The sequence below is a fragment of the Cottoperca gobio genome, chromosome 12 (genome assembly GCF_900634415.1).
Source record: "Cottoperca gobio chromosome 12, fCotGob3.1, whole genome shotgun sequence".
NCBI lineage: Eukaryota > Metazoa > Chordata > Actinopteri > Perciformes > Bovichtidae > Cottoperca > Cottoperca gobio.
The window spans coordinates 20,056,059-20,072,311 of record NC_041366.1 but is presented as its reverse complement, the minus strand read 5'-3'; the positions used below and the strand labels follow the sequence as shown (position 1 = coordinate 20,072,311).

General features: G+C 44.4%; 1 protein-coding gene across 2 annotated transcripts in view; it reads left to right on the top strand.

Annotated features, from left to right (window-relative positions):
- Positions 1 to 16,253, top strand: part of dab2ipb (DAB2 interacting protein b) — a 133,421-nt gene that overhangs the window by 112,696 nt on the left and 4,472 nt on the right. For both annotated transcript variants that reach the window (XM_029444260.1, XM_029444261.1), the window contains 10 exons: positions 2,235 to 2,379; positions 3,473 to 3,617; positions 4,691 to 4,927; positions 5,037 to 5,238; positions 6,223 to 6,413; positions 8,216 to 8,751; positions 8,782 to 9,137; positions 11,287 to 11,424; positions 15,124 to 15,326; positions 15,413 to 15,500. In XM_029444260.1, coding sequence (XP_029300120.1) covers positions 2,235 to 2,379; positions 3,473 to 3,617; positions 4,691 to 4,927; positions 5,037 to 5,238; positions 6,223 to 6,413; positions 8,216 to 8,751; positions 8,782 to 9,137; positions 11,287 to 11,424; positions 15,124 to 15,326; positions 15,413 to 15,500 — 2,241 coding nt within the window. The remainder of the gene's footprint in view (positions 1 to 2,234; positions 2,380 to 3,472; positions 3,618 to 4,690; positions 4,928 to 5,036; positions 5,239 to 6,222; positions 6,414 to 8,215; positions 8,752 to 8,781; positions 9,138 to 11,286; positions 11,425 to 15,123; positions 15,327 to 15,412; positions 15,501 to 16,253) is intronic.

The window sequence follows — 16,253 nt, the reverse complement described above, 5'->3', positions numbered from 1 at the left end:
GATACTGACTAGAAGTTGGACCTCAGTTTGGTTTTTTTCTCTGTTGACACGTGTCAGAAAAGCCACTTTAATGACTCAATATTGTGTTGCAATAAAACATGAAAGCGCACCTCTTTTTATAGGCACTATATTATGTGAGACTCCTCTAATGCTACAATCTGGGTTTAATGATTGTTACAAGTTTAGATTTTCTTCCGTGTGTGTGTGTGTGTGTGTGTGAGGGTGGTCCATGTGTGGAATGTGCAAATGCGTTAACCAAAAAGGCTCCTTTCGCTGCACATCAGCGGATGATTGGCTCCCTGTGGTGTATCTTTGATCAGCTGGATAACAGGAATCTGCAGCAGCTATAGAAGCCGTCGGAGAGGCTCTGTTGCTTTCCTTCCGCCTCCTCCTCTGTTCTTTAAAGACCACCGCTCTGTCTCTTCTTCCTCTCCTTCTCTACATCTGTCACTTGCCTCTCTTCTACCTCGCTGCCACGCTGGTTCCCCTAGTTTAACAAGCTGCCAGGGGACTTACACGAGCGTACACCCAGACGTTCTTTCGAAGGGATCTAAACAAGAGATGATTCATCCCCAGATGGTTCCATTTCCATCTCTCCCTTTCAGACTTTGAACGTTGGGAGCTGTAGTGTCTCCACCTGTTATTTATCGTCACCTGACGAGCACTATATCGTCCTTATAGAGATCCCTCTTAAACAAGACGGTTATACATGTGAATAAATGAATTAAATAAACATAGTTCACATTGCTCAACTTAAAAGATGTAGAGTTTTGACGTTTTAAAGTGATCATAACTTTGGAAACTTCCTGGCTGTAAACGCACTTCCACATTCTCTCAGTCGCCTTTTTTATTATTTGCTACTCTCCATTTCTTTTAGAGAGAAGCATATTTCTGTCTTCATTAGTTCGTTGCTCAGCAAAACAGGTGTCAAAATCACCCTTTGAGCGTTTGAATGAAAGTGAAGAAAATGTTTGCTGCCATTCTATGAAAATCTGAGTCCTGTCACCTTTGTGTCGTCTGTTCTGGCAAATTCAAAAGACGATATGAATAGAGCCATTTTGTTTCCTTTCATTTGTTATAATGACATAATTCTGCTTTTGTTCACATTCACCGGTTATAAAAACATGATTTGATGGCAGAGACGATGTTGTTCCCCTTTGCACACACGTGTGAAAGGTAATACGTCTCGGCACGAGTTAATGAGCCACGCCGCTCACCTTTTAGAAAGACAAAGGGGATTTTGTAGTTAACGTTGCCAATATCAACGCTGCTGTAATCTCTGTTTTTATATTTCAACAATGGATCTATGACTACATGCATGTGAAGGAGCCACTTATTCTCATAGACCTACAGAGAATTATCACAGGAATGGCTCCAAAACGAACTTTTCACCCTCATTGGGGCTCATTTGTCCCCAGGAATGAAGTCATCGCCTCGTGTTCCTCGTACGTTTCTCTGTAAGGAATCTCCTGTGTGTGTTTGTTGGGTGGGGCAACGTTGTGCACATGTGCATTCTTTTGCTCCACACTTATGTAGCTGTGATTTACAGTTATTTAATAGATGTCCTTCTCCTGCTCAGCCAAGCTAAAGGGATAGTTTGTATCTTTTGAAGTGGGGTTGCATGAGGTTCTTATGCACAGCCAGTGTTTTACCTGCAGCAGATGATGCTCTGCACGCCCCCGTGTTTGGAGAAACAGAAAGCAATTTACTGCTGTTGACGTGGGCAGCAGCAAAACCTATTTTAGCCACTTGAAAATACTCAATATCAGTGTGAGTGTACCTTATATTTACAATATTTTCAGCGTGCTACCTTGCTGTCAGACAGCCCTTTCCGACGGGAGCCGAAGGCGTCAACTATGCTCTCTTCAGAGCCACCAGACTCCAAAGAGTTTGTGTGACCTTGTTGTTTTCAACACACAAACAAACAACCCGACTTTACCAACTTAAAGGGAAAATCAAAACTAATGCAGGCAGGCGAGAGAGAAGAAAGGCTCGCATAGTTATGGCAAGGAAAGACGTTCCGTAGCGTCTGAAGAGGCCGATGTTGTGAGTAAAATATCACAGGATTAATGGAGGAAGATGAGTTGGATGAAACCTTGATCCCATTGCAACCCACTCGTTTATTATACTCTCCCGAGGATGCTTTTTCCTTAAATGGATTCCTGTTTAACATCTTTCCACTCGATCATCACATGACTCACTCACCCTGTGCTGCTTGTTGTCGTCTTCTGCAGGACTTCCTCACAGACTTGATGATGTCAGAGGTGGATCGCTGCGGGGAGAACGAGCACCTCATCTTCAGAGAGAACACACTCGCGACAAAGGCCATAGAGGAATACCTCAAACTGGTGGGACAGAAGTACCTGCAGGACGCTCTCGGTGAGTCGAGCCGCGGCTGCAGTCTGCTGCTCTTCATCTGAGAAAAGGCTGAAACGGTTTTGCTTCTGTGTGTCCCGTACTTTAAGTTGCTTTTTTCTCTCTTCATCTGCATTGCTGTTCATTTTCTTCACAATCACTCACAGATGTTCAGTTTGAGTTAGTTGTGTCTGCCTTTGACCGACACTGTTGGAATTCTAAACCACTTACAGGATCGGCCTTGTAGAAAATTTGTATGTTGTGATTGTTTGACCCCCCCCCCCCCCCCCCACCCCCACACACTTTTACAATGTTAGTGCAAGGTTAGATCAAGTGTGTTTGTCTGTCTACAGTCCCAACAATAATCACTCTGTATGCACTGTGTGCTTTTCTCCCTCCTGATTCACAAATGTACACAGTGGCAGATTAATCTACAAACGGCACACATCCTTCCTGGCGCTAGTCACATCTTTCTCTGTATGCTGCAAATATTAATGCTCGACGTGTGTGTTTATGTCATTCTGTGTGTGTGTGTGTGTGTGTGTGTGTGTAGATGCTGAATTCTTCCTTGCATCTCTGGGTTTATTCAGAGTATTATTAAAGGCTGGTGAATTATGCACTGTTTATGGTGCTAGTTTTTATTGTTTAATGTGTTGCTAAAAATGATGAAATCACTGCAACTGGGGCGACACCAGGACGGCCATGGGCTCCCTTCACGGGCTGTGCACTCGTTGAGATTGTAGCAGTAATGGTCTGTCTTTTATCCCATAACAAAAAGGACATTGTTATCTTTGCCACGATTTTTGTGAGGGTAATCTTGTTTGGCTTAAATGGATCTGCGAGGTCTGTCAGTCTTTTTGTTCGTTGTCACCGCAGGTCAAACTACAGAGTGATCCGTCTTGAAAAAGTAATTTTCTTTTTTTTTTACTTTATGGTTCGACTTACAAGACTCTCAAGGAGAACATCACACAATGTTCTCTGTAGCTTTGACATCATATTCTCCCTTTTGTGGCGACTCAGGTCAGCAGGACAGACCTAGCACACTTCCCCTTCGTCTACAAAGAACACACATGTTCCTTAACTTCCCTCCTTATTGTTCTGTGGTTTCTTTCCCCAGGTGAGTTCATCAAGGCTCTGTATGAGTCAGATGAGAACTGTGAGGTGGATCCGTCCAGGTGTTCCTCAGGTGACCTGCAGGAACACCAGAGTAACCTGAAGATGTGCTGCGAGCTGGCCTTCTGCAAAATCATCAACTCATACTGGTGAGTGCTGGGACTCAGCGTTCATAAACATGTGTTTATTAAACATGCTTTACCTCCTAACAATAAGCAGACGTCCCCAAAAGTATTATTTGTATATGAAAAAGTTTGTTTTGCCTCCAAGGGGAGCGAAGAATCCAAAAACATAGAAAATTCTTGATAAATTGAGTCAATTGTCTTCGTTTTCTGGATTCTTCGCTCCCCTTGGAGGCAAAACAAAGTTTTTACTCAAGAATTCAAGGTAACCTGGGGTGAGTAATTGAAAAACAAAGCATCATTATGGTGGCATAAAGTATTCTTTGAATGTCCATTCTGCTTTATATGATACAATACAAATGAGAAGGAGGAATTTATAGCATGAAAATGTCTTATTGTTATGTGTCGTCTCCTGGAAACAGACTTTCATTCAGGTAGCAGCAGGTGTCTCTTTTAAAAGATGTCTGTTGTTCAGAACTTGGATATGTGAGTTTCAACAAGAACTTACGGACACATTCATCAAGCAGCTCCCTCCTGCTTACAGCGAAGTGTAGGAGTGACCTTTCAGAGCCGCTCTCAAGGAGGTCACATGATTAATCACATGTGCAAAACTTCAGAGGCAATTTGTCATTTTATTTTGTGTAAAATCTTTAATATCTGCGGTAGAGATGAACTTCTGATGAGATGGAAGCAAAGACATTCTGAGTAATGAGAATGTATTACCACAATATGTACGTACAGTGATTGCAATCAAATCAGTAGCGGCTTCATTCTTTGTCGTTTGCACTTGAGAAGCCGTGTAACATCCTATTAAATGCAAATAAATATGCTAAAAGTAAGATGTTCTGAATTATACATATCGCTTCAGCTGACGTAATGTGTCCTGCAGTCCTCCAGGATCTATACCTCTGCAGCTCTCTTTCATTTAAAAGCATTTTATGTCGTACAATATTTGATAAAGGAATTTATATTCTTACGTTTGGGAGCAGGAATAAAAACAGGAAACAGACCATAATAAGCAGCTTCATGTCCTTAAAGTTAAACTGACTCATATTTGTTTCCTCTCTGTAAAAACAACGCCTGTCTCTTTGTCTCCGCAGCGTCTTTCCAAGAGAACTGAAAGAGGTCTTTGCGTCATGGCGACAGGAATGCAGCAACAGGGGTCGACCGGACATCAGCGAGCGTTTGATCAGCGCGTCCTTGTTCCTGCGGTTTCTCTGTCCGGCCATCATGTCCCCCTCACTTTTCAATTTGATGCAGGAGTATCCAGATGACCGCACAGCACGCACACTCACGCTCATCGCTAAAGTCACACAGAACCTGGCAAACTTCACCAAGTGAGTTGTTTGTTTTGAAGTTGTGTCTTTGGATGAATGGAGCGCATTCACATGCCACGCTAAAAAATAACATGTCTGCGTTCCCTCTCCTGTCCCTGTCTGCTGTCAGATTTGGTAACAAGGAAGAGTACATGTCCTTCATGAACCAGTTCCTGGAGCACGAGTGGACCAATATGCAGCGCTTCCTGCTCGAAATCTCAAACCCAGAGACGATCTCCAACACGGCGGGCTTTGAGGGGTACATCGACCTCGGCAGGGAACTCTCCACCCTGCACTCGCTCCTCTCGGAGGTGGTGTTCCAGATGGACCAGGTACTGAAGATGGCTTACTGCGTTAGCTGTCATCGGGCGCTTTCTCCCACGACCTCCTGTGTGCATCAAGTGTACCTGTAGCCCCACTTTACTCTCGCTGGTCAACGTGCAATGCGTACAAACCTTTACTTTTGCAAAACCTGCTGTAGGCAACAATATGGATACGATGGAATAAAGCTTTGGGTGTTTCATGTTTGACATTAAACACGTTAACGACCCAACTTTTACTTTCTTTTATCATTTGGTTATTTGTGATACTCATGAGCTGCAGGCAGCGGGTGCCTCGCTACAAAGAATTCACAGGTGCACGACCAGGCGGCGTCACAACTTCGAGCTTTAAGCAAAATACGGCCATGAGCTGACTTTTGGCTCGGGGACACGTGCGTTGCAGGATCCACGATTCCACATTCTGTAAACAATTGTAATTGTAATGCATTAGTTTCTATCAAAAATTAAATAGAGATTTATAGATATTCTATTGATCTCATAAAGGATAGGATTCATCTTTTTTAGCGGCGGTCCAAAGGTCTTCAATTCATTATCACAAGCTCCAGGATTTGAATCAGACTACGTTAGGATGTTTATCAAATGGTAATCAATCAATAATTCATTATTGCGTTACATAAACACTGAAGCCTCAGATGCTGGCTGACATTACATTAACTCTGCCAGCAGATGGGAATAATTAGAAAAAGGGCATTTTGTCAGAGCACCCTGCTCTCTGAAACCTTATCTTTCAATAATTCAGAAATAACAGTGTGTCTGGTTGAGTCCGTCCGACTGGCCGGTCTTATTTATTATTCAGTATGTTGTCTGAATAAGAGAGTTGATTGCATGGCATAGGGGAAATAACTAGGTCCAAAAAATATGCAAATATCAAATTCAGCATAACAGCACGGAAATGAAATCCAGTTAATGCCCTTACCGAAGTGGTCCAGAGTCTTATTTAATTTGGCTTAAAACTTAATTGTGTCTCCTTCACAGAGTGCAGCCTCCAAGCTGGGGCCTCTGCCCAGGATCCTGCGGGAGGTGAACACAGCTCTGTCCAACCCGTCCTGCGTCCAGATGACACCCGGACAGTCCTCGGAGCACATGGGCACATCGCCTCCCGCTGAGGCGAGCTGCAGCATCTCCACTGGCCTGCAGAAGATGGTCATAGACAATGACCTTTCAGGGTAAGAAGCCTTTAAGGTCTCATCTGTAGGATCGGAAGATGATTAGAAGCAGTGCAGCACATTTTCAAAGAGATGTTCTGTATTATTTTAATCTCTATGGTGCATGGTGTATTTGCATGTGGAAGTGGACATGCTGCTGCAGCTGCTGGCATGGATGTTCAGCGATACCTGTGCAAACCCTAAATATAGGATAATTACCACTTTTAAACCATGTGGTCTTTAAAGTGCAATGAATATAAATGACTATGTACAAGCTAGAAGGACACCTGGAGAGTGCAGCCATGTGTCAAGGCCTTGCTTTATCCCTCAATGTTGAAGAAAGTGAAAAAATTATTTGTGTATCAGCAACGTGATTCAGATCCAACGGTGAGTGAGTTCTTCCTTGGCTCATGGCCACGGCCTTCCACAACGTTTCATGAAAATCGGTCCAGTATTTTATCCGTAATTCTGCTGACAAACATATGAACCGACAAACCAAACCAAAAAGCATTTCCTCCCTGGCAGTGGTAACGATCAGTGCTTATTAAACCAATCTACTAAAAGTCCTTAAACAGTCTTTATATTGCTAAACAAACCAACACCAATAAATCCCAGTGCCCATCGGAAACACAGAGGTCGCTTCTGCCTCTGCTATAGATTGTGTTCTCAAAACACCAGTTCTGCTGAGTGTTAATGTTTGTGAGCCGAGGCCGTGACACAGTGTGAGTGTCACCTCTGCTTGTTTACATCAGCCAGATGAAACCTCGTTTACTCTCGTGTGGATGAATACACACTCTGACAGCACCTTATCTCGCTTATCTTCTGTCCTCTAACTCCCTGGCAGAACAATGGCAGGAGGCAAGGTGACACTTATAAAGATTAACATGAAGGCCCACAGGAGCACAGACGTATGAGACACAAACACCAGTAAACAAAACACCAGAACCTGGCAGGCAGATGAGATCATAGTGTACATAACAGGAAGAGAGTCAGACAGCTGGTATCATTATGGTAATCAGAGGCCCAGGATCAATAGAGCTAATTAAGTGATATCCCTATAAGACCTGATGCCAGAGCCTCCTCTTTTTACTCTATCACAGTTAACTGTTTGCTCATACCTTGACATGTGTGTGTCTGTGGTGGAGCCTCATCAGCACGCTGTGAGCTCACGATTCTCACATAATTGCATCTCATCCACCAACCAGTGACATGAGAAGTAGGAGACCGTGGCAAGTTTGAGAACGGGAAGAAATTGAGCAGAATGAAGTTAGGAGGGGAGGGGAACAGAGGGAGAAGGACACAGAAAGGAATAGATGAGCGTGATGTGAATCACAGAGATTATTGGAAGATAAATCACATCTGTCAAGGTAATCGTCTCTTCTGGCAATAATGCCTCCATCTGCCGGCTGAAGGGAAGGAAGGAAGGGAGGGAGGGAGGGTGAGGGGAAGAGGGAAGAAAGCAGATGTGTGCAGAAGCTACACATCTTCAAAAACCGGCCGTATGACTCCACTTGTGCTACTGCTACACTAGCTTAGCTTAGCTAAATGCAAAACTACTGTTAAGGTTTTGCTGCTACAGCCTTACTAGGTCCGTTATGATCAGTAGCTTATGATAGCAACGTCTGCTAGCTGATTCAGTTTGCTAACTTTATGGCTTCTCTCCACTTGCTCTACTGTTACTGTTACAATAGCATTGTAGCTAAATGCTAAGCTACCATAGATCACATCAATTGGGCCAGGGGCAGTTATCGCTTGTGACTGATCTTATTGGCTGAGGTTTTAAAATGCATGGTAGATTAATGTTTTCGCTCTGTCTCTTTCAGATTAGTGGACTTCACCAGGTTACCCTCCCCTACCCCGGAAAATAAGGACCTATTCTTTGTGACAAGGAGCTCAGGGATCCAGCCTTCCCCAGCACGCAGCTCAAGCTACTCTGAGACCAATGAACCTGACCTGGTCATGGCCAATGGCAGCAAGAGTCTGTCCATGGTGGACCTCCAGGACCCCCGCAGTCTGGAAGGAGGCCCAGGTCCCAGCTCCTCGGACGCCCTGGGTGAAGGTCCAACCTCTGGGGGAGGCTGGTCAGCCAGAGTTCCACAGGGCAACATCCCTGGAGGTCCCACTCTGAGGAGGCCAGGCCAGACCCCCACCACCCTGGGCACAGAAAGCACTCCAGGTCGACCCGCCCAGCTGCTAGCCCCCCTCTCCTTCCAGAACCCAGTTTACCAGATGGCGGCCTGCCTGCCCGTGTCCCCCCGTGGAATGACCGACTCGGGCTCTGAGTGCCACAGCTCTGTCAGTTCCCATAGCAACAACGAGGACGGACCAGCAGGAGGGAAGCACGCCTTCTTGAACCATGGTGGTGGAGGTGGAGGTGGAGGAGGAGGAGGTGGCGGAGGAGGAGGAGGAGGAGGTGGGGGGAGCAGCGGGGATGAGTACACGAGGCGTTCGGGGGAGTTCAACCGCCGACAGCTGTCCCTCACAGAACAACAGCACCAGCCCGCCGTCCCCAGACAGAACAGCGCCGGCCCACAGCGGAGGATAGACCAACCTCCGCCTCAGAGCGTTACTCGGGGCCGCACACCCCCGAATCTGCTCAACAGTGGGCCCTACCCCCGGCCTTCCTCTGGCAACATGATGACATCGTCACCCGACTGGCCTGGCAGCGGCGCACGGTTACGACAGCAGTCCTCTTCCTCCAAAGGAGACAGTCCTGAGACCAAGCAGAGGGCTCAGCACAAACAGGTACGGGACTCGCACTGTAGCGGCGAAATGACCACACCGTGTTACCTTGAGTTCAAGAAAAGTCTTAACATTGAAATAAATGGGGGTATTAACAACAGCACAACGTAAAATATTAAGGTTTTAGCAAAAACGCATGTGTTTGGTAAGAAGTGAGACTACGACTGGATGAATGAGACTTGGATGAATGAGACTTGGATGAATGAGACTTGGACGAATGAGACTTGGACGAATGAGACTTGGACGAATGAAACTTGGACGAATGAGACTTGGATGAATGAGACTTGGATGAATGAAACTTGGATGAATGAGACTTGGATAAATGAGACTTGGTAGAATGAGACCTGGATAAATGAGACTTGGATGAATGAGACTTGGACGAATGAGACTTGGATGAATGAGACTTGGATAAATGAGACTTGGTAGAATGAGACCTGGATAAATGAGACTTGGATGAATGAGACTTGGACGAATGAGACTTGGATGAATGAGACTTGGATTATAGCTTTTTTAATAATGTTTTGCTGTTTTTTTAACAATAATCAAGGAGGATATTCATTAGGCCATTATTCGACACAACCAACTGGAGCTGTCTCAGTGTAATCACCTGAAATTACAGGGATGGAAAACGTACCATTACAAAACTCCCATTTGTCTCATCGCATGTTGAAGAGGGCCGTGTGGGTGGGCTCAGCACAGACACTCTGCACATTGCACCTTAATGAACTGCAGTCATTGTGTGTGTAATAACGGTCATTTGCATACAGACAGCTCATCACTTCACTACTGTTTTACTGGTCAGCTTTAATGGGCTCAGAATGATGAGGGTAGTGGAGGCACAATTAGCATCTTATTAACTAGCGATGTACAGTATGTGCTCACTACAGAAACCAGCATGTGGGAGGGTTTTCATTTCTTCAATGCATTCGCTGGACATGTTCACGATTGGCAGGTCCGGATTATCGGCTGTAATTAAAAACACTGGTCAATGGTTGCCCTTGGTAACTGAAGGGGAGGGCCTCTGCATATTAACCATGATGCTTTGCTCTCCTCTCTTTGGATTGACGTATTTACTGATGGCTCCGAAGCCTAATTAAATGTGCACATGTAGTGGTTGAAGCAGCAAAAGGACCTTAAAGCCACTATGTGTAGATTTCTATGTGATCTATGTGATGCTAATGCTCCATCACGTGGTCCAGAAGGAAATATCTCAACAACTACTGGATGGATTGCCATGACGTTGTACACATCAATGGTCCCCAGAGGATGAATCCACTTTGCGATGCAGTGACCTTTCCTCTTGCACCACCTAATCTCCACTCGTCCGGAGAAACATCTCCACATTTACTTGATGCATTACGTGTCGCGGTTCCCAGATGAGGACTCTGGTCGTCTCCTGACTTTTCCTTTGGTGACATTCGTGGTTTTGAATGAAATGTTTGGACAGCTGATGGAGCTGAAGTATTGTCCATACACTTGTGTTCCTCTCAGGATGAACTTTTGGGTGGTGTAGCACAATCATAGTGGCTTTAAGTTGAGCGTCCTTCCCAGTGCACCGTGCATGTGTGACAAATATAAAATCATTTATGTTTTATAATTTAATGTAGATTTATATCTGTCTGGATTAAAATGAGTTTTTAACAAGCGTACTAATCCACACTCATAATACTATTCTAAATGTAGGCGGACCAGCGTTCATTTCATGAATGAAAACTATGATTAAATGTGTTCGTCAACAACCTTTAGTTTGTTAAGATGAAAACTAACAAGGACATTTCACACAGGACTAAAAATACCTCTTTTATATTAGCCGACAAAATCCACACGAAGGCTGAGACAAAATGTCATTAAATTTTCATTTCATTTTTAAAATCCGTGCTTCTTCCTGTCTGCTCCAGTGTGTGTGTGTGTGTGTGTGTGTGTGTGTGTGTGTGTGTGTGTGTGTGTGAGCCTGAACACACGGGTGTGTATCCATTCCACCTGCTGCTTTCAGTCCAGATGATTTGGTGCATTTCAACCTTATTTTTGTTGTTTCTGTGCTGTTATTGCAACCTGCCCCCCCCCTCCCCCTCCCCCTCCCTGTCACTTGCACTCGGCTCATGTGTGTGTGTTTGTGTGTGTTTGTGTCTGTGTGTTGTATTGTGTTCACTAGGCCCCCTCCCCAGTGAACCCCAGTGCGCTGGACCGCACAGCAGCCTGGCTTTTGAATATGAATGTGCAGTATTTAGACCGTGAGGGGATGCAGCCCGAGTCACTGAGAAACAGAGAGGATCTGACTCAGGTGGAGAAGGTAACCTCCTCATCCAACCTTTGACCTTTACCAACCCCTCCTTTCACAATCCCCCTCAACCTTCAGCCCTGATACTCCCACTTAACTGTCCTTCCTTTCTTTACCCCTCATTAGTTCCAGCACACACCTCCCTCCCTTAAAACAGTCTTCTACACTTTAATTGTCTGCAGGATTTATCCCGCCTCTCCTCTGAGCCTGAGGTCCCGTAGACGCACCCACATTGTCACTTAAAGTCATAATATGTGCATTTTGTTACATAAAATTGAGGTAAATTGGATATACTGTGCGTCAGTCCGCATGTGAACCCATAATACCTCGATCTCCCATCTTCCTGAAAATTGGCTTTTCCGTGTTTTTTTTCTTCTGGGATGTTGTTTTTATCATTTACACAGCCAGCAGTCAGCTGTTGTGTCAACTGCAGCAAAGTCATAGCAACAGCAGTAATGGCAGAAAGTAGTTATTGCAGTCACAAAGATGTGTGTGTGTGTGTGTGTGTGTGTGTGGCGAAACACAGCGAGTAAGATTATCAGCTGGTGCCGCTGCTAAATATTTCAAATTATTTTCATTATCGTTGGTCTTTTTATTATTTAAACACTTTTTTTATTGTACAAATTGAAGTAAATAGAGTTGGTCGGTTCCATATAGTGTAAGGAAATAGTGAAAAGTACCCGTCATTACTTCCCACAAGCCCAAGAACGTGTCGACCAACATTAAAGTGAATATCTTTAGGTTTTGGAGGTACAAAACAAGACATTTAAAGACGTCACCTTGGACCTAACCCTAGTAGTCGTTAGTTAGACTTAAACAATTAATCCATAATGAAAACAAATGCAGAAATGACTAAGCTAACAATACACTTCTTATATTGTCAATAACTCTCTTGTCTTATATAGTATTGTGTATATTGTAGTTTTAACCTTCTTGCTTCATTTAAAGATATCCCTCCGCCTGCCCTTGAACGACCCCACACACCCTCACAACCTTCCCCCGTCTTTCTTACCATCTTTGGAATGAACTTAGAAGCCTAAAGCAGGTGTGTGTGTGTGTGTGTGTGTGTGTGTGTGTGTGTGTGTGTGTGTGTGTGTGTGTGTGTGTGTGTGAGACATGTTGGAGCTGGTGTGCGCTTGCATCTATGTGAGAGATGGAGACAGAAAGAGGCTTTTTGCTGCTTCTTCTCGCTGATGTTCTTACCCTCCGCTTCGCTTCCAATGCTTTGATTGGCTGCCACATGCTTCCCCCGTTTTATTTTTTTCCCATCCATAATGAATACAAACCTGTCATCCTAACATAGCTCGTACTTTATGGAAGCCAGCAGCCCAGGCAGGGAGAGCAACCAAAGAAGGCAATAACTTCAGTGTTAACAAAGAAGCCGCAGCCACCTTAAAATAGCCGAGCAGCAACACGAGACGCACGCCGTCTTCACAACGCAGCCTTCACAACGCAGCCCTACAGTAGCCATTTTAAGCTTTCAAGTGCATTTACATACACTGTACGTGTTCAGCGATCCGCATCAGATCAGGGCATGCATCTGTCTTGTTAGGAGGAGGAGACATCAAAACAGAAATTGCATTTAATCCAATAATTTGCTCATTAAGATGAACACAAAGTGCTTCAATAATAACACACTATTTGCATTTTTTACATTTAAATACAAATTCTATCTGACATTTCATTTTCCAGTTGAATGCCACTGAATATATAAGTGTTGCATTGCAAAGCAAATGTGAGACACTGGAACGCTGAACTTTGCATTTTGAGTCGAGGATGAATGTCACCGCCTTCCGGAAGGATGTGAGCGATGTGTGAGAAAATAAACTATATATACTTATGCTGTATATTAGGAAAATATGCAACATTAAAAAGGAACATGCATTTCCAAAAAAATGACATTTTTTTAATTAAATACTACAGAAGATATGATTAATTATTATTTTTATTATGTAATTCCTTCAATCACCCAAATGAATGCCAGACCAGCCTTTCTTTAATATTTAATTACATTTATTTACTATAAAACTATTTAACTTTGTAAAGCAGGTAGTCTTTTGTTATTGGGCAGAGAAAGGTGATAAATAATAATTCCCATGAGTTTTATGGATCGCCTGGTACCTCGAGGCTCAGTGTTGACCGCAGGGACCGGGGTTCGAGTCCAACCTGCGGCGCTTTGGCTGCATATCACAAAGAATTAAGGAACATTTGAGTAATTCTGTGTTGTTTGTTTAGTTTGTTAACTTTTTATAGATACAAGTGTAAACTCAAGTGGGCACAATGCACCTCGCAGAAGCAGACATCTTCACTTGGGACATTAGCTGCTATGAGGTCGTGTTTATCGGGGTTTCAAATCCTCCTTTTATTTCCATTATCTGCAGTAAAATCTTATTTAAAAAGGGTTTTAATGTAAACTGTAGAGCCGTGCAGGACAAAGAGTCGCAGATACAGTAGATGTCATTCATTCTCAGGGGGTCTGGTGACGAGAGCACAGCGGACATTAGAGATGAGAGAGAGGGACGGAGGAAAGGGGAGACGAGCCGATGACATGAATCTATCCGAGGTCACCGTTCCTCCCGGGAGGAGCGGCATGATGGGAAGAACGTCCCAGAGCTGCGCCGGAGATGGACGTGGAAACACGAGTAGAAAGTGACAAAGAACTCTGAGCTCTTTCACATGTTCTCCATCAGTGACTGAAGAACGAGCTCACCGTGTTTCTATAACACGCAGATAAACGCTTTACAAACAAGCCTTATATGAGAAGCTTATTAACGTTATTATGTGTTCGTAAGAGTATACACGAAGACTTCCACGTCCCCTTCGAGGAGGAATATGTCAAAATCTTCTCTCCTTTACTTGAATATTGAATAATGATACAAAAGTAGCAACATTCCCACCAGCCTCTTTGTATTCAAACATCTGCATGTTGACGTTGTCATCGTGTGCACGTCAGCGTTCAGCTCCGTGCTTTAGTGCACAGAGCTGCCGGCACGGCTGAAGGCTTTTATTCCCGTTTCCTCGTCTGTAGTTTCTCTCTCTGGTCTTTGCAGGGACACGCTGACTGATCACAGTATCCCTCGCTCTTATAAGAAATGTGTTTTTCTACCCAGAAGAGATTCGATTTGTCCATTAGTTTCCTCCTTCGCCCGGAGAAAGCTCCTTCAAAAGCCTCTCTGAGGTCCAGTGAGAGGTCAGAGAGAGACTTTCAGAGCTTATTCGACAGACTAGACTCCTTCTTCACTGGTTGCATCCCTCCCTTCTCACCTCCTCTTCGTCTTAATCCATCCTAAACTTCCTTTCTTTTCTTCCTCTGTTAATGCCAGTTTAACCTCTCCATGGGTTTCAGATCCAAACCAGAGGTCTGTCTGGGAAAACGGCTGGATTTGTGTGTTTTTAATCATTTTGTTGCTTCTGGTGTTGATGAAAGTGTTTTATTGGAAGGAAAAATGATAATTTGATTCAATAATTACTTTTCTAGGGCAGCTATTCAGGTCTAGTAGGAAAGCTCAGCGATGGAAATGTCTTGTAAATGAGCCGTGTGAGTCGCTCTCTCAGGAACAGCAGGACATAATCTCAGGCCTGATTGAGAGATTTACTTTTCCTTCTTGTCAGCTATGGTAATAACGGAGGGGGACCCTGCTGATAGGGTTGATGATGATATCGACAACAGCGATGATGAGAATCTCCTCATCGCTCTGCTTCTTTGTTCAGTACCAGCAGGAGATCTTAGTGCTGCAGGAGAAGCTGCGGGCGTCGGTGCAGAAGCTGGAAGAGTATGAGGCGCGTCTGAAGGGGCAGGACGAGCAAGCCCAGAAGGTGCTGATGGAGTACCAGGCCCGGCTGGAGGAGTCGGAGGAGCGCCTGCGCAGACAGCAGGACGACAAGGACCTGCAGATGAAGGGCATCATCAGCAGGTAGGGAGGAGGAGGAGGAGGAGGAGGAGATGTCGAGGTGCAGCTCTGTGTTCTGCTCTCAGAATTGAACTCGAGTGTGTTTGCAGGTTAATGTCGGTGGAAGAGGAGCTGAAGAAGGATCATTCAGACATGCAGGCAGTCGTCGACTCTAAACAGAAGATCATCGATGCACAGGTGAGTTTAGGAACAGGTTGCATATGCTTGTGTAGACCCCTCCTGATTTGTATGTGCTGCCACTTGTGTCCTCTGCTGGAGGAAACAAAGGGTCATTCAGGAGATGTTTAATCCATAGCCGTCTCCTCTCGCTCTCTCTCTCTTACAAAACATACATTTACAAATGTCTTATCTAGTGTTCCCGTCAACATGTAGCTCTTCTGAAACTGTCTTTGAAAACACAAAGGTTGTTGCTTCACATCGCCGGGAAGCTCACAGATTTTGATTGTTGGGAATATAATTCTAAATTACGCAGAGACAGATTGAAACGCTGCTTTAGTGTTTGTGTTCTTCTTCTATACGCTGGACAACGTGCACATTATATGCCTGGAAACACACAGTTAAGTACAAATGTGCATCTTTAGAGATTAATGTCAACGTGATTTTACAGAAGCGCGCGGGGGGGGGGGGGGGGGGGGGTGCTGCAACATGACATTTGCACAGACAGACATATGAAGGTGATTAATCTCCTCGACGCCTAAAGTAATGAGACTTTTCATCCGCAAACAAACAGCGTACAGTAGAGCAATAAGTTGTCTCTCTTGGTAAACAGAGAGAGGCTGGAAAAAAGAAATCTCATTATAAAGACAAGGAGGTGAGTTTGCTTCTGTGCGCTGCCTACATTATATAATTATCACAGTGAGCGTCGTGTAACAATCCCTCAAGCGAGAGGAGCTGTGTGCAGATGTCTCTCGTAAATTATAATGCCTTCTG